The following is a 22,040-nucleotide window of genomic DNA, read 5'->3' on the forward strand; positions in this document are numbered from 1 at the left end:
GTGACCATATGTATGTACTTTTTACGAGAAATAACGGCTTATTTACGAAGCGATTTTAAGTAATATAGTTTGGTATTAGCACCACCCGTACGAAGTCGAGGCGGGTTGCTAGTTAACCTTATAGCTAGTCGTAGCAACACATATCCTAATAATACGCCAAGTTAAGACTCACGAGTCTTTATTTGCCCACATCAGTTTTCTATACCTACTGTACTACAGTTCTGGATAATACAAAGTTTCTATTCCGGAATTAAATTCAGAATTTAAGATAGGTAGTAGTCCGCGGCTAATGTGACAGAACAGGCTTACCAACACAATGGCAGTAGAAGCCATGTTGTTATTTTCCTTCTTTTTTCGTCATGTACCGACTCACATGTATTTGAGAACGAGAAGAAATTACGAGAAATATGGTGGTTATATGAGGATTTTATGTGGTGTTCTTTTGTTCTTGAAGTTAATGTGGTGAATTAAACAAATGCGTTAATTTTTCATAATACTATCAGGATTATACCTTGGAAATGTCTTCAATGCATTTTGTGGTCCAACCTTTACCAGGAACTGAGGATCAATTGATAGACAGGTGACTAACATATTTTCATCATTATACTTGAAATCTAATCTCCATTTTCTAGTTGAACTTGGTATTTTACACATAGTACTGGTGATTCAGCTCAAATAGGGTGAAAGCTTGCGACAGATCGATGACTTCCAACATCCTCTTGGCAAATTCACCACATTATTACAATGTACATTGAGGGATATCACCAATGTAGAGTACTTGTACGACATATTACTAGATTCCATAAGTTAAACATTATCGTATCATGTATTTGAATTGGACAATGGCGTAATCTTTATTGACACGCTGCTGAGATTAATTTGCGAACCCCGTATATATTTCTGATAGTAATCATCGAAAACTAGTTAGGTACGAAAATGTCATCAGTTTACCTGTATATAAACTGCTTACAATGATCATTTTGAATAATATTTCTTTATGTAACAGGCATAGTTACACCAGTAATAGGTGGCATGAATGGTTATATGCAATTTCTGGATGCTAATTATAAACTAATAGCCTACCTAAAACAGTGCTTAATGTACATTTGAGCAAAATTTTATCCTAGAAATTTGATGTTCTCTGTCGACACAGATGTTCAGGGCATACATTACATCTTTTTTGGGTCGAAACAGATGTTCAGGACTTATATTTGTCTGTCTCTCACAATTTGTTAATGCTTATCAAGTTTGAATTAAATTAAGCATGCAATTAAAATTTAATCAGGCAAGTAGACAATATATTATTTGATAAGGTTCAACCCTTACTGTTTAATATTTAAAAAAAATTTTCCAATCCATTATTCTAGCTATTTCTAGCTGTGTGAGCCTATAATTGACTTTGTTAATGTCAAATATTGTTATAAATGTGGCTGTTGGTCTTCAAAATAAAAAAAAAGGTAGGTATTTTATATTATTGTATTAATGCCTGTGTAACATTTATTATGATTAATAGGCATTGATACAATATATCAATAATTTATGGGCTTTACCTACTTGTAAGGCAAGTAGGTAAATTTTCTTGAAAAGACTTGGGCAGTATTCAGCTGGATGGCTCAATTATGATATTGAGATTCAGATAGTGATAGGTTACTTTAAACCATTGCAATAATTATCAATAATAATTTAGAGCTTATCAAAAACTCTACATAGAATTTGTAGATTTGGTTATATGATAAAGATCTGGATTTTACATTGGCTTGGGGAATAATTACTAAACAAAAAATTAGGATGGAATAGATGAGAAAAATTGGTAGATATATTCACATACGTATAAAATGTGTACATATAAAAATTGTTAAAAATAAAACCACCTTTCTTGTATTTTGGAAATTCTACTGAAGGAATTATTGTACAATCAAAAAAGTTGCCCGTTTTCTTCATCCTGGCATCTATCCCGGTTATATCTTAACCTTCCTGTAAAACCGGCTTGGGGTGCACTTTTGACCATGATCCTTGTTTCATCTGTCCTGGAGAACTTGCAGGGGAACCTAATCCATATGTGATCTTGGTTACACATTCAGTTGACTGAATGTGCAGATTTTCTTACAACGTTTTTCCCTCACTGTAAGAGCATCTGTTAGCACTCAAACTAAAGTAATGCACTTAAGTATTCATAATTCAGAAAAGAATCAGTCACAGTCTGGGAAGTCAGATGTTTTTATACTAATATTAAAAGCTGATGAGTTTGTTTGTTTGTTTGTTTGAACACGTTAATATCAGGAACCACTGGTTTGAATTGAAAAACTCTTTGTGTTGAATAGACCATTTATCGAGGAAGGCTTTAGGCTATTTAACATCACACTGCAACTTTTAGGAGCGAAGAAATAATGGAAAATGTGAAAAAAAAACAGGGAAAATTATTCATCCTTGAAGGCTTCAATGATGCCCAAAATAACTATTCTACGCAGACGAAGTCGCGGGCACAGGTAGTCCTAAGATATAGTATTGTTAAGTTAGTAAGTACTCACTACATACTTGTAAGATCAAGTCTACAAGCCTTGAACTAACTCAAACTGTGTAAATTGTCCCATGAATATTTAGTTATATATTATCTTTAGCTCCTTTAAACTCTTATAAATTCTATTTTGGAGAATTCATTTAATAACAACACTAATAATAACAAAATTCTTTTCACAGACTCAAGGAAGTAGCAGAGCGTTGGAATCGTTATGGGACAGGAGCAGGATCCTCAGCACTCAGCTCCTTGAGGGGTGTGCGTGCTGTAGCTGCCGGGCCTGCTCATATAGCATGCTTGCTTGAAGATGGCACAATATGTCGTGCTGCATTTTCCATTATTCCCGACAGATTGGATTTGAGTAAAGCAGATGCCAGTAAAAACGGCGGAAATGGGGGCGGGGGTAGTGGCGGTGGAGGGGGAACGGGAGGAGGGAAACAAGGGGGCAGCGGCGGTGGCTGCGGCTCAAGGCAACAACCACGCACCAGAGCGCGTATCATGAGAAACACAATCCGTGCAGCTCCGAGCTCACAAGGTTATTTTTATGGTTCAATCAAGTCATACAGGCAGTTGCTATCTTTTGTTTTTAAAATTATATGAGCCCCAAAATAATGATGAATTTACAAGCTAGCACGTCTCTTACTTCTCATTATCTTAACAGCCAAACTACAAGTCCCAAATCTGCCTGTATTAATGACTGGAATGATATTTTGAGTAAATTAATGTTTTTATGATATTTGTCTGAACACATTATTATGTTACATTAGGATCAACTAGCCGTGCGACTGGTGTTATTATAGGCGCATCGAGCTCTGGGCGCGTGGTATCGGTGCCGGCACCTTTTGTCCCTGAGGATCTGGTCACGCAGGCACAAGTGGTCCTTCAGGGCAAAAGTAGAAGTCTGATTATCAGAGAGTTACAGGTAAACATTCCATTTCATAAATAAAATTATTCTATTTACTACTTGTATGCTCAGCAACGCAAACTTCGTCATTTATATGTACCTAATTGAATTTTGATTTGGCTTGCGAATGTTGATGTTAACCCGTAAGTTAATAAAATATAAATACTGCATTTGTTAAAACAAAATTTGAATGTTCTTTGTCATAGCGCACAAATCTGGATGTAAACTTGGCGGTCAACAACTTGCTATCTCGCGATGACGAGGAAGGTGAAGAGCCCGAAGGCGGTGAGGGTGGAGATGGCTACGTCCCTGAAGACCTCATCTCTCTCCTTGACGGCGGGTTCCACGCGGCGCAACAGGACCAGTCAGTCATCATTGACGCTGACGCCATGTTCTCTGAGGACATCTTCGGGTACGCGGCTATCAGAAGGTATACCTGTCAAGCTACGCTCCTCCGCCTACTCTCGATCCTGCCCGTAGATGTACGACCCAATCTCAACTAGCACGCCGAAGCTTACGCAACTTCCTTTTACTTTTTTTTTGTTGTGTTAGATGTTATATGTTGTAGATAGTTTGTATTGTTAGGTGTGAGAAGACCATTATGAAATTATTGGAACAACGGATTCTTTGTAGCTCAATTCATTCTGTGAAATTTGCTTGCCATACAATTTCAATAACGTATACATATATTTTGACGCGATATCCGCGTGCTTTTCGCGTAATCATGTTAATTTTTCCTTAAATATAATGTGCCAAATGGCAACTAGGTATTTTCGCTGTAATGGTCAGATATCTCGCTAAAACCTCGGTTATTTTACGTCTTTATCTCGTACTGTAAGGGTATTTTAAGGGGGTGAAGTAAAAAAAATTAAAGATGTTACATGATTATGGTCTTCTCACGTGTGATAATTGCAATTACTGATAAGTTTTGTTGTGTAGTCGTAGTGGGGCGGGCGGTGGTAGCAGTGGCGGCCGCGGTGGAGCCAGTCGTGAGAGCGGCAACTCTGCTCAGGAACGACCCTCGGAGTTCACTCGATGGCGAGAGAGACAGTACTTCGGCCCCCGCAGGTGGCTGGAGTCTGCGCTCAGGGACACTTCTTGGGACAAGGATGGAAGTAAGTATGAAATTCAGGTACATCTTTCTTCATCAACATCCTGTTTTTATCCAAGGGTCTAAATTCTGTATTTGCTTCTTAACACTATCAAGCAGTGGGAGGGGAGGGTCAGCTGATTACAATGGATTGACTTTTATTTGCTGTTTACTAGAGAAAATGATCAAATTGGGTCATGGTTTTACACAAGCATTATTATCTTGTGTTACAAAAATTTACACCTGTTCAAACATAAACTGTGTTGGCAAATGACAGAGTATTATATCTTCTTTTATTCTATGATGATTTTCAGACCACTGTGTAAATCACAAACTATTTTTACAAAATTATAACATTACACATTTCTATGAATTGAGTTTTTGACTTATTTGTCGGTTGGGCAGCAAAGGTCTAAAGGTTGTTATGGCCGGCACGTAAGTTGAACATAATTCTACTCTATGGGTGCTGCGCAGAAGATTTGATTATATGATATGTTGCTACTGCGCATCACGACAGTGACAAATACTAGGGTCCACTTTTTTGCCGGATGCTAAACATGCACACTCACTCACATGTGTCTTCAAGACCCAAGCAATATATCAACATAGCAACAGTGACACAAGGAGGAATTCCCATTTACGTCGATTTACTGTATATTTCCCCATTGCGTTTTTACCATAAAAAATTCCATACCACTTATAGCATTACATGTTCTCATTGCACTTTAGCGGAAAGCAAGAAGAAAGATTCGGCCATGGCAGCATCGCCTCTATGGGTGTCAGAAGAACTGGAGTACTGGGACAGCAACATTCGGTTCACGCACATCGCGGCCACGCACAGCGAACTCGTGGCGGTCTCCACTCAAGGCCAGTTGCATCAGTGGCGCTGGGCTGACGCTCATCCATACCAACGTAATGAGGTCAGGGTTCAAATATTGTACAAAAGCGAAAATTGCGGCGCTTGTAGTGTGGCTAATATCGCCTACCTTGATACCTTGACCTTTTACCAAACTTTTGTTTTACAGGCGGGTTCTGCCAGCGCTTTCCATCCTCGCTCTAATTGGCTGGGCTTGCTTCCCAACGAGCGCATAGTGAACATCGGCGCTGCCGGTATTCGGATCTCCGTGTTGACTGACGCAGGCCGTATCGCCACCTTCCTGGACGAGTCTATTGGTATGTATCACTCAATCACCATATTTTAATATTTACTCGAGTACACGTTAGTAAAAGGTATGATTATTAACGTTAATCATCATGCAATGTTTACTAATACTTTGAAGTAGTTACAATATAATACAATGTTTCATTTGGAAACAGAATCCGTTATATATTGCATAATTGTGTTTTATATCAAATAATCTTCTGTTTTCTTTCATAAAAACTTATGTGTACAGAAAATTCTTTATATATTTATATGTTTGTTAGCTCACGCACCCGGCGCCACTCGCCTTGAACACCCGCTGCAGGTTTTCTCCGAATTCGGGTCCGACAAGGCTGTGTCCTTGCACGTCTGCTCGCTGTACACCGTCGCGAGGCTCGAGTCTGGAGCGCTGTATTGGTGGTAAGTTTACGCACTCATTAGAAAATATATGACACTTTTCCCTATGCCAAAACGATTTTCCAAAAATCTATTTTAAAAGGGCGGTTTATTTATGTCATTATTACTAGGCATTTACAGCCACATAAGATTTTTTTGAGAGACCAGCAAATATGATGTCTGTAATACGGCTTTTTTCCGAGTTTTTGTTTGATTATGAGTATAGCATTTTTTTTTGTGTATAGGGGCGTACTGCCTTTAGGACAGCGCGCTCGGTTGTGGGAGAAGCACCGAGCCCGCTCTCGCAAGCAGCAGCGCGGCCACTCCTCCGCCACGCCGCAGGACCTGCAGGCCGGACAGAGCGTCACCATGAAGAACGCGCCCATGTACCAGCCGGGGGCTATCGGTCAGTACACTGTATTTTAGCACTACAGTTCTGCCTCTGACACAGCGCGCTCGCGCTGTGGGAAAAGCATCAAGCCTACTATGGTGTATCTACTGGGAGATTATTACTGCTGAGGTAGAGCTCCATCAGGGCCATCAGTTCAGAGGGTGGCTACGTTAGTCATTTGTCATTTTGCCTTGAATACAATTCCACTGGTCGGCATCAAAATCAGAGCAAAAATGTGATGTGAATTCGATAAGTATAGACAGACTAAATACAAATATGTAGTGATAATTTGTCCAGCACGTAAAATTTTGATGTAATGAACTTTTTAGATTTCGATAGAATTCGTCATAATTCTATACAGGCAACGGTAATCGTAAACGAAAAGATTCTATCAAGACATTGCCCATATGGGAAAAAGATATAATGCCAAGTGGACCCCAGCAATGTTAACTGATTTTTTTGCTGAATAAATCAAGAAACAAATTATAAATGATAAAAGTACAAATTAACACTTATTTTTTAATTCATAGGTATATTTTAAATTAACATTTTGAATAATATTGTAAAAGTAAAAACATTGTAATTTCCTTTTTTCCAGAATTAATAGGTATTTTATTATATAAATTTCGGTATTTTATTTCAACGGCAGTATCTCGAAAACTAGACGTGGTACAGATGTACTGTAAACAGATTTTCATTTTGCTAACCAAAGCCAATAAGAATTACATACTAATTGCTCCCGGACTTTTTTTTTGCCGACCAGTGTTCCCTAACTATTTGAGAACTTTTTTCTTGCATTTGTAAATTATTTTCCAAGAAGCGTTTTATTATACTATACTACTTATTAGTTTAGCTTACCAAAATTACCTTAATGTTCAGGATTCAACATGTCAACCGGGGTGCCGAAAGTGGGCATACTACAAAACGCGGCCTGGAACTTATCAGATATGTGCCGTTTCAAACTGTTACCGCCACCACAACCGGACCGCTCAGTGTCCGACAAAGATAAAAGGGATTTACAGGTAGCTCGATTTATTGACTTTGTTTTTTTTTATTTCTTGAATGTTATTTATAGTGTGATTTCCGCCAGCGTCGAATCATGTTAATAATGCCTGTAAATTTTAAAAAAGAACCTCTTTTTTTCTTGTTCCAATAAAAACTAGTGTGTATAAGACTGGTTACAGTCGCAATATTTGAAGTGATGGGATGTCTTTTAATCTCAAGCTATAAAGGAGCAGCTGAAAATAGAATTGAAAATTTGCTATGAAAAAAGAGAAGACATGAGTCAATAGTTTAATTTTCATTAGTCGTTAGCGTAAACAATTGAATTTTTTTTTCTTCTTAGAACCAGTCCCCTCTAACCGTGTCGTCCGTCAAGGCTTCGTCATCGACTAGCAGCGCCAAGGAATCCGGGAAGGACAGCAACAAAGATATGGCGGACCGCCTCGACATGCCGCCGCCGCCCAGCCCCGCCTCCTCCACTTGCAGCGACACCAGCACATCACACAGTAAGTGGCATCAAAAGACGTAGAGAAATAGGCAGACAGTGTTTTATCATACGGCAAAATGAAGCATTAATAGTATGCCGGCCCACTATACACGCCTCACGCACACACTCCTACTAATAATGTCACAGTCGGCACATGTCATTGATTATCTCATTTTTTGTTACTCATACATGCGTATGTACCTACAAGTATCGTTCACTTTTTTTTTCAAGCCACACTATGACTGCTTTTATTCTACATCTATGGTGGCATCATAATAGGCTAATTAAGTGTAATAAAAATATACATTTCTTTTATGTCATCAGTCTTAATATTATTTTTTTGGAGCGATTTGTAATAACGCGAGATAAAAATATTGAATTATTTTAACAAAATCCGTCTCCAAAAATTAGGTTTTTTTATGCAGCTTTATGCAAAAACGACCGTGATTGGCTATTTCTATTATGACGTAGATAACGCATAAACAGACTGGATCGTACTGTTCCTTGGTGTTCGCTATTATTTTTCAAGATTTTATAAGTGTTTTATCGCTCAGTATTGCTCAGATAACATAGGTATTTAATAATTGAAAACAATTTCGTGAAATCTGACAGTCTAAACCTACCAAAAGTGGACGCAATAATGGTTGGCGTCTTCTTCAAAGACAATCCAATTTTTATTGTTGTTTTAGTGCATTGAGGCACTGCACAACATTTATAGGAACTCATTTTAATAATTTTCACATATATGACGTGGAACAAGTTAAATAAAACAAGAGAAAATTAAAACTATTCGAAACACCAACAAGCTCTATATGATATTTATGCGAAATCTACGTCACTGCATGCCATGGCCGCCATATTGCTAAAAGTCGCGTTTTGGCGGCATATTTGAATATTGCATTTTCTTTTTCGATTTTTTAATAAAATAGCTAAAATAAAGACAAAATTTTTTTAGAGCTCCTTATAAACAAATAAATACCCTAACTAACTAACTTTGTCAAATAGCCTATACCTTCAGTTACAGTCTTAGCACTCTAGGGATGAGCCCTTGTTGCGCCTATGACCACAATCCTGGATTGGACCAGTCAGGTTTTTAAAAGAAGCAACTGTTTCTCAAGTTTGGGGTCAGTTGGAGAAAAGATGTGACGCGATGCTGCATTAATCTTTTCGTTTTAACTAGTTTCCAATTTTAGATGTAAGCCGGAGTTTCAAAATCTAATATGCACAAGAATGCAGTAGCAAATCTATCAACTTATGTTTAGTTTTAAATTTAGTACTATTTTAAGTGACCTTTGTTCCAGAACGCGCTAAACGTGTGACCGTCCGCGGTGAAGAAGGTTCGTCAAACGACGGATCTAAGCGGGATGAGGAGGAATGGCCACTAAAGGAGGTGGTATTCTTGGAGGACGTAAAAAGCGTGCCATTAGGGCGAGTGCTCAAAGTCGACGGCGCTTACGCAGCTGTGCGCTTCCCGACTGTAGGAAAGGATGGTGAGTCATTGTATACTTTATGGTTTGTATTGAACAATTACGTTATTAATTGACAACAATTACATTGGAAATTGTATATGTTTAGATGTCTCTTAATATTTTTTTTTATTTATGATTAGACAGAAGAAGTCGTTTGGTGACGGAAAACATGGTGAGGAAACCTGCACTTGCAGGCAACTGAATGTGTATGGCCATGGATCCAATATGGTTAAGTTTACCTGCAAAGGTTGCGGTGGTCAAGCCAGAATCCATGGTCAAAGGCAAACCTCATGAGAGGAAGATGCAATTGGGACTAAAATCAGAAGGAAGAAGAATGAAGACTTGTTTGGGAAAATTATTATGCTATACATAACTCAAAAATTCTTTTATCACCTTACCAGGCAAAGAAGTGGTACCGACAACACCCGACGATTGGACGACGATTCTGCAAGATTGTCGCCTCGTACGCAAAGATGATTTAGTCGCAGTGAAGTGGGGTGCGGGAGGGGCCACAGGCCCCAGGGGCCCCGATTGTCTGCAGAGATCCCCAAGGAAGATTGCATTACCTCCCGAAGTTCAAGTTTTGACTATTGCTGTGAGTATTTATTCGAAATGATTGTATGGAATACTTGGATGCAATTTCCGAATCAAACAAATCAATTTTGTTGATCTAGTTTGAATCTTGTCAAGGAGCATGCCTTACAGCATTTGGAGACAATAAAATTTAGTACACAGTACAAGTAAAAAAAATGTCTTAGTGAAATAATGTTACAAGAATTCACTATGGGCAATAATTAAACTCACTGGCTGGTTAAAAATTTTTTTTACATAAATCCTTCTTTTCGTACAGGTGGACAGTCGCGGCGTACACGCCGTTGTGCGCAGACCGGGAGGTGCGTTGGCGTATGCTGTTTACGCGGTTGGAACCACTCGCGCCCTCACCGATAGTACTTTCCCCACCGACCATAGTGCTTTGCTCGGGTATTCCAATGGAGCCGCCATACAACTGGCTACAGCTGCTGAAGTGAGTTCATGTTCAATTTTAACTTACTTATATTTATTGTATTTAGAATGATGATGATGAGCTTGCATGAAGAGAGTTATGAAAGTGGATGAAGCGAAGGAAGTATGCAGAGATTGTGGCAAGTGGAAATAGGTAGTCTGTGCCTACCCCTCCGGGAAAGAGGCTTGATTTTATGTTTGTTTTGTATGTAGAATGACGATATTTAGGTGAACTTTAAAAACGCCTGCCCTATTCGGGTATTCTAGGATTGCCAATGAAATGAGTGCAACTGATAAAATACGATGTCACAGATAGCAGAGTAAAACTGTTCATTCAACTGTGATAGTTGAAAAGTTTGTCATGAATGGAGACTGGATGAAGGAAAAAATCATGCATTAAAATTCCTTAACAATTTATTGCGTTAAACATGCAGTCAGCCATATACACTTTTCCAGGGCATGTAAAGTTTGCTAAGTAAGGAGTCTGATGTTTTATAACTATATTAGTGTATTCGATATACATATGCCACGATAATGTATTTGTACATTCGTTGTCACAGCGTCTGCGCTGCGTATACGGTACTCAAAAGTCGAATGCCTACGCTAGAAAAACCCTGCTGCTACTACTATTTGGACAAAAAACTGTCTTTTGTTTTAACCACCCTCTTTTCCATTCCATCTTTCGGGAGTATTTCTACTTTGGCATTTTTATTCCAGGGCAGCGAGCCAGTGGTAGTGATGCTGGACGGCAACGGAGCCCTGTACCCGGTGGCGCGGGACTGCGTGGGCATGGTGCGGGAGCCCCCGCCGCTCAACCTGCCGCCCGCGCGGGCCCTCGCCGCGCACGCGGTGCCGCTGCATCCCCACTCGGCGGCCGTCTCTCATCACGCCGCCCTCAAATCGCAGGTAAAGTAGTGGAATACTTTCAACTTCAATGGTATGCTCATGTGTTGTGGAAAATTGATGAAAGTGAAGTGGCCACTTGCGGAAAGGTGCAATATGTCTGGAGAACGATGTCTAGTAATGACACCACTGCCAGGACTAGGTAAAAGAAGCCACCGAAAAAACCTCGAACTAGGGATAATATTACATACATAAATTCGCCTTTTTCGCGGAGAGGTATCTTGAGACCACATAAAAAGCGAAACAGCGATAGTTTTTCGAAAAAGGCGTCGAGTGTGCCTTGCTACGGGGGCTGGGATGTCAAAAGGAGACAAATTTCAAGTTTTTCAAAAGATTATAAATTTAGGATAGGTTAGAGAGTTATTCATGAGGACGGTTTCTAAATTCCTTGCATTACAGGTACAGGTCAGTAATAACTATATCTTTTGAATTTGGCCTACAGGTGGCGTTAATAATCTTGGTACCCGAACCGCAGCTTATGATGCCGCGTGTTCTGCGTTGCGATCTTGATGGAGTTCGTCAGCTTCTACACCAACTGGAAGCAGATGTCAACAGTAAGTTTCTTTTTAAATTAATGCTTCTTGTCCATTCCCAATTTAAAAAGCCTCTTGCATGTAGAATACTATCTTTCATGTATTAGAACAACACGACTGACTAGACGATTAAGACTTATTTTTGTTTGTTTGTAATATCTCTATTGCACAGAAATTTCACATTTACAAAAAATAATACTTTTCTTACCGATATATTCAATTAACAGTTCTCAACATATCTTGCTGTTGGTATTCTTAACTAATCTTTAATCGTTAACTGTTTCATATAGGAATTTACGAAATAAAACACATTTGAGATTCAGTTGCATGATTACGCCATCACAAACTGTTTTATTATATCTTGACAATGGCATTGACAATCATAGATATTAATTATATGACACATTAACTCATACGTTATATTTGTTAGCCTTCCTATACAAATTTTATTGAACATTATGTGCTCAAGCTCCTTAATTTTACAGAACAACAAATGTTGTCGATACTACAAGAGCGTTGCGACGGCAACAGGAACATCCTTCATGCGTGCGTGCACATGTGCGCACCTACATCAAACAAGGAGCCTGATATAGGTACATTATTTTCTATGTTTATTTATTTTATGAATTTTATTTTATGCCATAGTCCCGATCTTTTTTCAATGTAATATTCCCAGTATCAAAGCTTGAGGTTCTAATAGTAGTAAATATATCATGTATTATACTTTACATGTTGTGATAACTTTTGGGTGTTGACCGCCGTCTTGATACCAACCCTTTTAGTAAACGTCGTGTCATTATGTTTACGATTTATCTATATAAAAAAATGTCTTGGCATGCAGTTGAGAATCCGTCTATGCCAAATTTGGCTGGCAGCACTGGAGGAAGTGGTGCTAGTTCTGAAGAGACCGTACCGGCTTTGTCGTGGCCACCGGAGACATTTGAAGCCTCCGGTGACGAGGATAGCCTGATGGGACTTACAAATAATGGGTAAGTGAAAAACAGACCCTTTTCGTGCACACATACATTATTCACCGCAGATGTTTTCTTTCCAAGATTCTACAATATGCGTGGGAAGAGAAGCATACAATATGATTTTTCTTCTCTAATAGGTCACCGTGGCAGATTTTCTAATGCAATAATAAGACAAAGAAAGAAGAAAATTTTTATAAATATTTTTAGAAAAACTTTGTCTGCCTATTTTAATCTGACTCACTTAAATTCCGGTGGCCAATATAATCGTTTGATTACAGTAAAATGTCTGGCGGCGGTAACAGTGGTAGTGGCGCTGTTAGCGCGGATCCCGCCGAGAGACGCGGTAATGCATTATCTGCGCTCAGAGCTTTGTGTGAGAGCCCTGCGTTGCAGCCCTATCTGATGCAATTGCTCACTGCCAAGTAAGTATATTTGTTATGTAACTTCAAACTAATTAAAAGATAATTGTGTCCAATTAATGAGTTTCTTTAGAACACTATGGGCTCGTGCAACGTACCGCCGACAGTCATCCAACTATCGTAGATGGTAAAGCGTTAAATCAGCCTTAAAAAGCGCCAGATTGGCAAAACGCAAGTACAAAAATATTTTGGATAATTATGATATCCGAATCGGTACGACCGAGGTCGAATAAAGTAGGCGCCACGCTGCCCTAGCCCAAGTTAATTATTTAAAGGAATTATACAATCTAAACCAAATGGTAATTTCAGGGACGGTATGGGCCAAACGCCGCTTATGCAAGCCGTATCAGAGCGTGCTTATCGCGCCGCACTAGTTATCTTGGACGCAATCCGCGCTTGTCCCGACGCGGACGAAGCTCAACGCTCGGCCGCCATCTTCCCGCCTAACGCGCATCCCGACCATTCCCCACTGCTAGTTCTATGCTGTAATGATACTTGCAGCTTCACATGGACCGGACAAGAGCATATCAATCAGGTATGTATATTTTTAAGTTGGTAAATCTTGGACGCGATCCACGCTTGTCCCTACGCGGACAAATCGAAAGGCTAGGGCCTAAGCTAGGCCATCTTACCGCCTAACGCGCATCCACACCATTCATCGTTGCTTGGACTGGGAAGAGCATATGCTCTAAAATCATTTTGATTAAGGACTCTATTTACCTGATAATATTATCAGGTAAATAGAGTCCTTAATCAAAATGATTTTATCGCTCTGTGCTAATAATAACCTTGAATACTATCCGGTTTGGCGACATAATCATTTGTATTCATACATTTTTTCTTTTCAGGATATATTCGAGTGTAAGACGTGTGGTCTGACTGGATCTCTATGTTGCTGTACTGAATGCGCCAAAGTAAGTGTTAAAGATTAATCTATTAAAAATGTGTTTATGATTAAATTTAATAAAGGAGTTCTGTTGAAGCGCATTAAAATTATATTTTGCTGAGAATATTAAATATTCAATTTTTTTTTTCCTGAATTATATTATTTGTTGTTTCTTAGGTGTGCCATAAAGGCCATGACTGTAAGCAAAAGCAAACTTCACCTACCGCGTATTGTGATTGCTGGGAGAAGTGCCGCTGTAAGGCTTTGGTCGGCGGCAACTGGGCGGCTCGCTGCGACTTACTGGCCAGGTTGGCCAGGGACACGCAACTTGCCACGCATTTCAATTCAAGGTGGGTTATTTTTATGATAGTAAAATGTTGACAATAAATAAAAGCAAGTCGACTAAAGTCTAAAAGATTACTTTGATCAAATTAGGGATATCCTGGTGAAAGGTCAGGTTAAGAGTACCCAACATTGACGAGCTTGTATATAAATAGCTGAATGTGGTTAAAGCGAAAGACTTATGCAACGATTGTAGCAAATTGGAGTAGTCTCTGCTCACCCTTTCGGAAAAGAGCGGTCTAATAACACCGTCAGTCGTTGCGTTTCGGGATCTGGGGACTTTTCGTATTCCAAAATAAAATTTAATTGCCAATTGTCAAAAAATCTACGACGAATGTGTTTGATTCAATTTCCAGAGGCGAGTCGATCCTGCTGTTCCTAGTTCAAACAGTGGGCCGCCAAGCGGTGGAACAGCGTCAGTTCCGCGCGGGCGGCGGGCGCGGGCGCGGGCCCCGCAAGCAGCCCGGCTCCGACGCCGAGGTCGACGCGCCCGACCACGACTTGGAGCCGCCGCGGTTCGCAAGGCGCGCATTGTTGCATCTGCTTGGTGAGACATTTTATTATTTTTATAGGTTTCTTGTATGGCCTGAAGTTTGATCTGGGTTCTTCGTACACCGTTTATTAAGTTGATGTAAAGGATGATAGAGTAGAGACAGCAAACGTGAGGGTTCTACCATAACTCGGTTTTTATGACTGGAATGGTAATAGACAGCAGTTTTTAAAAATACTCTAAAGCCATGTATTTGTGTTTTCTTTTTATAATGTGAACAAGTCAGTTGAACATTTTGCTAGCCACGCGTACAGAATTCGCCTATTTTCCCTTAGAATAATTTCTAATGGTGATACTTTGTTGTAGCATTAAAAAACTAATCATTCCTCTATGTATAGGCGATTGGCCAGCCGTGGAGGCTGCCGTGATGTGCGGCGCCACGGCCGGAAGCGAAGGTGAATCCCGCCCCGCCAGCCCCGCGACGCACCAATCAGGCACCACGTTGCTTGACAAATTCACTCATGCACTTATCGTCAAGTGCACGAATGAGGTCAGTAAATATTGCAGACAACTTAATCAAATACACCACTTTTCTTTGAAAGTCCATTCTTTGAATGTCCCTTTCCCCGAGTGTCTACTTCCCAAAAAGCACACATGTAAAAATTAGTACCTTGGAGTATGAAACTGATGTTCTCTTTAAATACAAGGTTCACATCTTGGTGGTTTCTCTTCTTTGGCATCTTCCATTCCGCTCTGTTTGCTATACAAGCTTTTCCATACATTATATAACATCATCTGCATTTCTGCAATCAATGTATCATCATTCACAAAATAAGCTGTTTGATTTATTTTTTAGTACTATTTGCTTTGTACAACTTTCCTCCTTGTCACTCTTCAAAACACCACAACAAAGTACCATTCAATATGCAAATAATATTATTAAGAGAATGGATTGGATTTTGTATTTTTGTTTGTAATAACGAATAAACTGAAAACTACTAGGCTGATTTTACAAAATTTAGCATTTGGATTCCCGTGCCTATTTTCCGTGTGGTTCCCGGCACCAACATAAAAAAGAATAGGACCACTCCATCTCATTTCCCATGGATGTCGTAAAAGGCGACTAACGGATAGGCTTACAAACTTAAGATTCTTTTTTAGGCGATGGGCTAGTAACCTGTCACTATTTGGATCTCAATACTATCAATAAGCCAAATAGCTGAATGTGGCCGAGCAGTCTTTTCAAGACTGTTGGCTCTGTCTACCCCACAAGAGATATAGACGTGACCATATGTATGTATGTATGTATGTAGCATTTAGAATAGAAGTTCAGGAGTAACAGACATTTTTTCAAGTTCCCACGGCGGATCTATTGTTATCAGATAGTTTCATCATCAATTTTAGTCACAATTTTTTTTACAGACTTTGGATACACTCCTGAATACATTAATTCGAGAGCAACAGAACGATACTGTCTCCGGACGTCCCGAGCGCGCCAGAGAAGTGGCGCGTCGATTCGTGCGATCCATTGTTCGGATATTCGTCATTTTCAGCGTCGAGATGGCGCCTGGCGCTGCCAAGAAGAAAGGGTTAGTTTAAAACACGAAAGATTTTTAACACCGAGACCACAATAGTTTATTAGTTCGAATCTTTTTGTGCTAAGTAAGAGTAGAAAATTTTCTGATCATCATGTTATTTCCTGTCCTTGACAAAAATACCCTTTTGCTAGCAAATTGCTCTTATTGCTGTTGAAAGTTTAAATAGAGATACATTTAAAGATAGGAAGCGAGAGAGGGTTATATTATTACTGATAAAGTGATTTTACCGCCACTTCTGCATCTGCCGTAACTTAGTGTACAAATACATCAGTTTGTAGACAGTGTGACAATGATTGAAGTTTGCAGAACCAGTTACGACAACTTACTTTTTTTTCGACAGACCACTAACAATAACATCGTCTCTGGTCCGCTGCCGCCGAGTGTTCGCGGCCCTCGTGGCGTTGGCTGTAGAAGAGTTGGTAGAAGCAGCAGATGCCTTGCTCGCCCCCGTACGACTGGGCGTGGTCCGTCCTACAGCGCCTTTCCCATTGGCCAATACTTATGTGGAACTTGTCAATGGAAGCGAGGACTTGTTCGGAGTAGAACCACTATCGACTGGACATTCACGAATTACTACACATACGCGCAGGTATTTCTTTTGTTTAGGGACTGATAACTATTTATTATAAGTTGTTTAGTCACCCTTGCAGGAGAATTACCTTTTACTGGCTAAGATTACAGAGCTGTAGAGGATTTCCACTATTCCCCTATGCTGGGCAAATAAGTTGGCTTGGCCTTAATTTACAATATAAGCAGACAGCTCACTGGTAAGAATGGTGTTTTTTGTATCCAATGAAAATTTCAGAGAATCGAACACTGCCGGCAGTCGCAGTAACGCAGGCGGTGGAACATCTATGGGCAGTTCGACACTGGTGCCGGACCGGTCATCGACCCCAGTAGCTACGGAGTATGCCGATGACGTAGCCGGCGAGGCTTTGGGCGGGGATGACGACGCTTCGGAGACTGACGAACCAAACGTACCGGCCCCAGTTCCGGCAGCTGACGCGCAGCATGATGATCCTATGGGCGAAAGGTGCTAATATTTTAAAGTTAAAGGATTATATCTATTTCTCGATATCGATCGGTTTGAATAATACAGTTTTAATGTCTAAATTGTGCAGAGCTCAAGAGCAACATGTAGTAGTAGAAAATGGGACAGAGCGCGCTGAAGGTGGCGAGAGTGAAAGTGAACTGGATTTACTGGCCGAAGTGGAAACTGAGAGCGACTCAGACGATCAAGACAATGCGGAGTCGGCACAGAGAAGTGTGCAGACTGGAGCCACACAAGGCTCAGATGCTGGTAAGTGTCAAACGTTGAAATAGAATCTTTCAAATGTCAAGGTAATGTCGTATGGCATTGTTGTGTCAAATGGTAAGCATTAACTCCAGCAAGCTTACCAAAAAAGTAAAATTAATATCTAACGCAATATGCCGTACATAATTATGATGTTGCAGTAGACCTAAAATAACTATCTCTCAAATTTTATAATCAAACCATAAAATAATTTCCGATGGCAAATTTTAGTCAACTTTACTTCATAAAATATTTCCTCTAACAGGTATAGCATCTCTATTGCTCTACCCTGAAGACGAAAGTGGTGACTCCACGCAGCCCGAGGACGAAGACTCAGAGGCCGGAGAGACTGACGAACAGGACGGCGAGACAGAGCCTCAGCTGCACGACGGGGAGCCATTAGAGCGTCGCACTGCGCCACCTTCTAGACCCAACCTGGCACCACACTCTATGCAATGGGCTATACGGTAAGATTGAACTCTGTCAAAGCTCTCTCACTCTCTCTCAAAACAGATAATGAGCAGTGGAATTTTCAGGTATTTGCATCTTGTTTTCTCAAAATATATCCTAATATATCATTCCACAAAGAGTATACAAGTTGGCATTGACCAAAGACCAACATAGGCGTTTTTTCTTCTTCACACACAGATCAAAAAAGTTAATTCCAAGCTAAAGCTTAACAAACATTATTTCCAGAAACCGAGAACCGAACCGCGGCACGAGCAGCAGCACGGGCGGTGTCCGTTTGTCTGGCGGTTCGTCACTGGTGTTCATTGACCCCGCCTCGCTGCGACGGTCCGCCGCCGCTGCCGCCGCCGGAGCACAAGACCCGCACTCTACCTCTACTACGGCTTCGTGCCTCGCTAGAGCTTTTGGTAAGTTCCTTGCATAGTGCATATCGCATAACATATTGAATTACATATGTAGTTATTCTTCATAGGTGTTTATTTGACCACGTGTCACGGCCGCACTGGTGTCCAAGACAGATCTAGTCGCCTGAATGCAGAAATTTCCTAACCTCATTTTCTGACACCTGAACGTAAGAGCATCAAGCATAAGAAACTAGAGTTCAGAAAATAAGGATTATTCATAGGCTGCGGGTATCAGATTATTCTAGGACCAAAGTTAATTTAGTTTTTCTTTCCAGGCATCGTAATTCGTCAAATAGCCGACCTTCTATGGGAATACGAACGCCTAACCCTGCCTCTGCCTCGCGTGGTACCGCTCGTATACCGCGAGGCGTTGAGACTACAATGCTACCTCGAGAGGCAGCTGAAACCCACTTGGGACTGGCTAGTCACTGTTATGGACGCCACTGAAGCTCAGTTGAGGTAAGATTTGTTACTTGCTTCTCTAACTAAACAGAGACCTTTGTGAAATAGTATATCTGCAGTGGTGTTAAAAAATAAGTATATACATAGGTAGAGGAAAATCAGTCATGCGCGATGCATACAGGTACCTTTTTTAACTTATTGTACTTATAATATTAATTTCAATAGGCTATTTTACACCATGTAAAAAAAAATATAAAAATGCACGTATCTTATAGATTTTGTAAAAAATAAAAGAAAAACATCGATCATTATTCATAAAAGTGCAATATGGATTTTATAATTCAATTTAAAAAATCCTCTTTTTTAATCTGTTCTTCAAAAGTCGAAAACGCTATCCGCCATGTTGGGTACTGACGTGACGTCATACTTTTAGTAAGCAAATATCGAATCGAATACATATTGATGATGTCAGGCTCTGTTTATTTTGAAATTTTAAAATTTCTATCACGTTTTTGGGTTTTTACTCTTTAATAATTTAATAGAATCATGGAAGACGGTTTTGTGAAAGCAGACAATATAAATCTACCGAGGATTAATACGTTGATGGTGGCGAAATTTTTTGCGTCCAATCCCGATTTCTGTTCTGCTGAGTTAAGAAATGTTAAAACAGCGATGTAAGTATTTATTGTATTAAACATTCTCTTACACCAACAATATGTATTGTAATTCATTATTACAAAAATCTTTTTACTTTAGTCTTACGTAGAGCCGTATTGTTTACTAAAAGTATGACGTCACGAGTCAAAACAGCATGGCGGATGGCGTTTTCGCGCGAAAATACAAAATCATAAATAATAAATCGTTTTTAGAGCACTTTTCGGCTTCAAAAAATTTTAATAAAAATTCTATAGGTATAACACAGTCTCAGGATTGATTTAAAACAGTTTTCAAAAAAGAGTGTAATAGCCTATTATAACTACTGATTTGACCACTTTTTTAAATAATAGAATTTAATTCACGACTTAAACTTTCAGATTCGGCGCGTCGCTGACGTCAAACAACGCATCCAGCTCAAGCACTGGCGAGAGCAGTCGTAGTAGTGCGCCCGCCGCAAGAAGAACCACTTCATTGACTTCGCCAGCCACTCGCATCATTGGCTTCGGTGGACCTGAAGTGCCAAGATCCAGGGACCGAGAACAAGGTACCTCACTTATTTTTCACTTAGTAATGAATAGTGAGATATATTTCATCGGCAATTGACTATAGACTAGCCATTTGGATTCCATGCATTAATCATATATTGCTGCTGTGAGCAGTGTTTGACAGTAGACTATTGCACTAACTGGTCATACATTATTTGTAATATATCTTCCTTTTTCAGGAGTTGAAGCTGGTAGTGCGCGACGCGAATTCTTAGCATACTGCCTATCACTACTCCGGGCCCACAGCGCTGAACACGCAGAACAACTGCCCGTATTGGACGTGGCTGCTCTAAAGCACGTAGCGTACGTGTTAGACGCGTTCGTGTACTACATGCGAGCCGCTCAGCCTCAACCGCACCATCACCATCACATTTGGACCTCGGTGAGTACTGCTATCTGCCAGAAACCATTTTGGCATTCATCCATATATACTTAGCTGTCCAGTATACTGTCTTGTCTGCTATTTTTAAGCTTTCGAACATATTGAATTTTATTGCTAGCATACAAAATTCATATTTGTCGTTTCACGGGAAATTATCTCCCGCATTAAAAATTGTCGTGGTATAAGCCTGCTAAGCATAGTCAGCAAATTTTATGCTATGTTAATGAGATGTACGGATCAGGTCTTTTCATTGCAATGCATAGCCGAAAAGATTTTGGCCAAGGGCCAATAAGTCTATTGCTCATTCGTGGATCTGAAAGAGGACTAAGGATAAATGAGTTACTCGTCAAATGTCTTCTCTATGCCGACGATCAGGTTATACTGGCGTCGTCAGCCGAAGAGTTACAGGAGACGGTAAACTGTATGTTTGAAGCTTTGAATAAGAAAGGAATGAAAGTGAACGTAAGTAAAACAAAAAAAAATAGTTTTTGAAATGGAGAAGGAAATGACAGCATGTAATATCTTGATTGGAGGAGAAAAAGTTGAGCATGTAAAAGAGTTTGTATATCAGATGGCAAGTGTGATAGTGATATTGAAAGAAGAGTGAATGCAGGAAAACATGGTGAATGTAGCGTTGCATGCCTTTATGAGCAGTCAGAAACTGTCCAAAAAGTCGCGCCTGGCTATGCGTAAGGGCGTGTTGGTCCTAACATTAAAGTATGGGATGTATAAGAAACAGCATAATAAGGGAATGTTGTGATATGATAGAAGATGTAGTAACAGGAATAGAAAAGGGTATGTTAAAATGGTTGGTCATGTGGAGAGGAAGAATGAAAGTAGGTTGACTAAGGAAATATACAAGGAGAGTGTGGAGGGAAAGTTCGGAGTGGGATGGCCTAGACGAACGTTTGGTCAAGAGAACCTGAAACCGCCGAGCTTGCATGAAGAGACAAACAAAAGATTACAAAGAGAGTTATGAATGTGGATGAAGCGAAAGTAGTATGCAGATATCGTGGCAAGTGGAAAGATGTAGTTCCTGCCTACCCCTCTGGGAAAAAGGCGTGATTTTATGTATGTTTCACGGGGATTCTCACCCCGAAATACATGCAAGGTAAAGTGGTTTGACTTAAGACACTTAATTTTTTTCTTTGTTACAGGATGAGAACGAGAATGAAGAAGGCGAAGAAGAAATGGTAGTAGGCGGCAGCGCGGCCGCGGAGTCCGATAACGAGAGCGACGGGGCGCGTGGACGTACTCACGCGTTCTTTCAGCGATCCGAGTCTACTCTCTGCTTGGGATGCCCACCGCCGGATCCTTTCAATAGTATGAAACTCTTCTTGACTATC

General features: G+C 40.1%; 1 protein-coding gene across 4 annotated transcripts in view; it reads left to right on the plus strand.

Annotated features, from left to right (window-relative positions):
- Positions 1–306: 306 nt before the first annotated feature.
- The window catches only part of LOC106136954 (E3 ubiquitin-protein ligase UBR5), a 31,786-nt gene continuing 10,052 nt past the window's right edge, over positions 307–22,040 (plus strand). For 3 of the 4 annotated variants that reach the window (XM_060954661.1, XM_060954664.1, XM_060954662.1), the window contains exons 1-34: positions 307–580; positions 2,698–3,050; positions 3,283–3,437; positions 3,626–3,849; positions 4,359–4,534; positions 5,239–5,429; positions 5,535–5,682; positions 5,935–6,070; positions 6,292–6,452; positions 7,317–7,459; positions 7,783–7,945; positions 9,228–9,416; positions 9,797–9,990; positions 10,246–10,419; positions 11,115–11,303; positions 11,743–11,854; positions 12,319–12,426; positions 12,675–12,822; positions 13,086–13,229; positions 13,536–13,761; positions 14,075–14,140; positions 14,290–14,462; positions 14,811–15,001; positions 15,343–15,494; positions 16,367–16,533; positions 16,883–17,131; positions 17,348–17,575; positions 17,664–17,842; positions 18,102–18,303; positions 18,533–18,711; positions 18,984–19,167; positions 20,145–20,311; positions 20,492–20,694; positions 21,852–22,017. In XM_060954661.1, the coding sequence (XP_060810644.1) occupies positions 519–580; positions 2,698–3,050; positions 3,283–3,437; positions 3,626–3,849; positions 4,359–4,534; positions 5,239–5,429; positions 5,535–5,682; positions 5,935–6,070; positions 6,292–6,452; positions 7,317–7,459; positions 7,783–7,945; positions 9,228–9,416; positions 9,797–9,990; positions 10,246–10,419; positions 11,115–11,303; positions 11,743–11,854; positions 12,319–12,426; positions 12,675–12,822; positions 13,086–13,229; positions 13,536–13,761; positions 14,075–14,140; positions 14,290–14,462; positions 14,811–15,001; positions 15,343–15,494; positions 16,367–16,533; positions 16,883–17,131; positions 17,348–17,575; positions 17,664–17,842; positions 18,102–18,303; positions 18,533–18,711; positions 18,984–19,167; positions 20,145–20,311; positions 20,492–20,694; positions 21,852–22,017 (5,902 nt within the window). In that variant the 5' untranslated portion in view covers positions 307–518. The remainder of the gene's footprint in view (positions 581–2,697; positions 3,051–3,282; positions 3,438–3,625; positions 3,850–4,358; positions 4,535–5,238; positions 5,430–5,534; positions 5,683–5,934; positions 6,071–6,291; positions 6,453–7,316; positions 7,460–7,782; positions 7,946–9,227; positions 9,417–9,796; positions 9,991–10,245; positions 10,420–11,114; positions 11,304–11,742; positions 11,855–12,318; positions 12,427–12,674; positions 12,823–13,085; positions 13,230–13,535; positions 13,762–14,074; positions 14,141–14,289; positions 14,463–14,810; positions 15,002–15,342; positions 15,495–16,366; positions 16,534–16,882; positions 17,132–17,347; positions 17,576–17,663; positions 17,843–18,101; positions 18,304–18,532; positions 18,712–18,983; positions 19,168–20,144; positions 20,312–20,491; positions 20,695–21,851; positions 22,018–22,040) is intronic. The other variant, XM_060954663.1, reaches the window with a different exon arrangement.

The sequence above is a fragment of the Amyelois transitella genome, chromosome 4 (assembly GCF_032362555.1).
Source record: "Amyelois transitella isolate CPQ chromosome 4, ilAmyTran1.1, whole genome shotgun sequence".
Lineage (NCBI taxonomy): Eukaryota > Metazoa > Arthropoda > Insecta > Lepidoptera > Pyralidae > Amyelois > Amyelois transitella.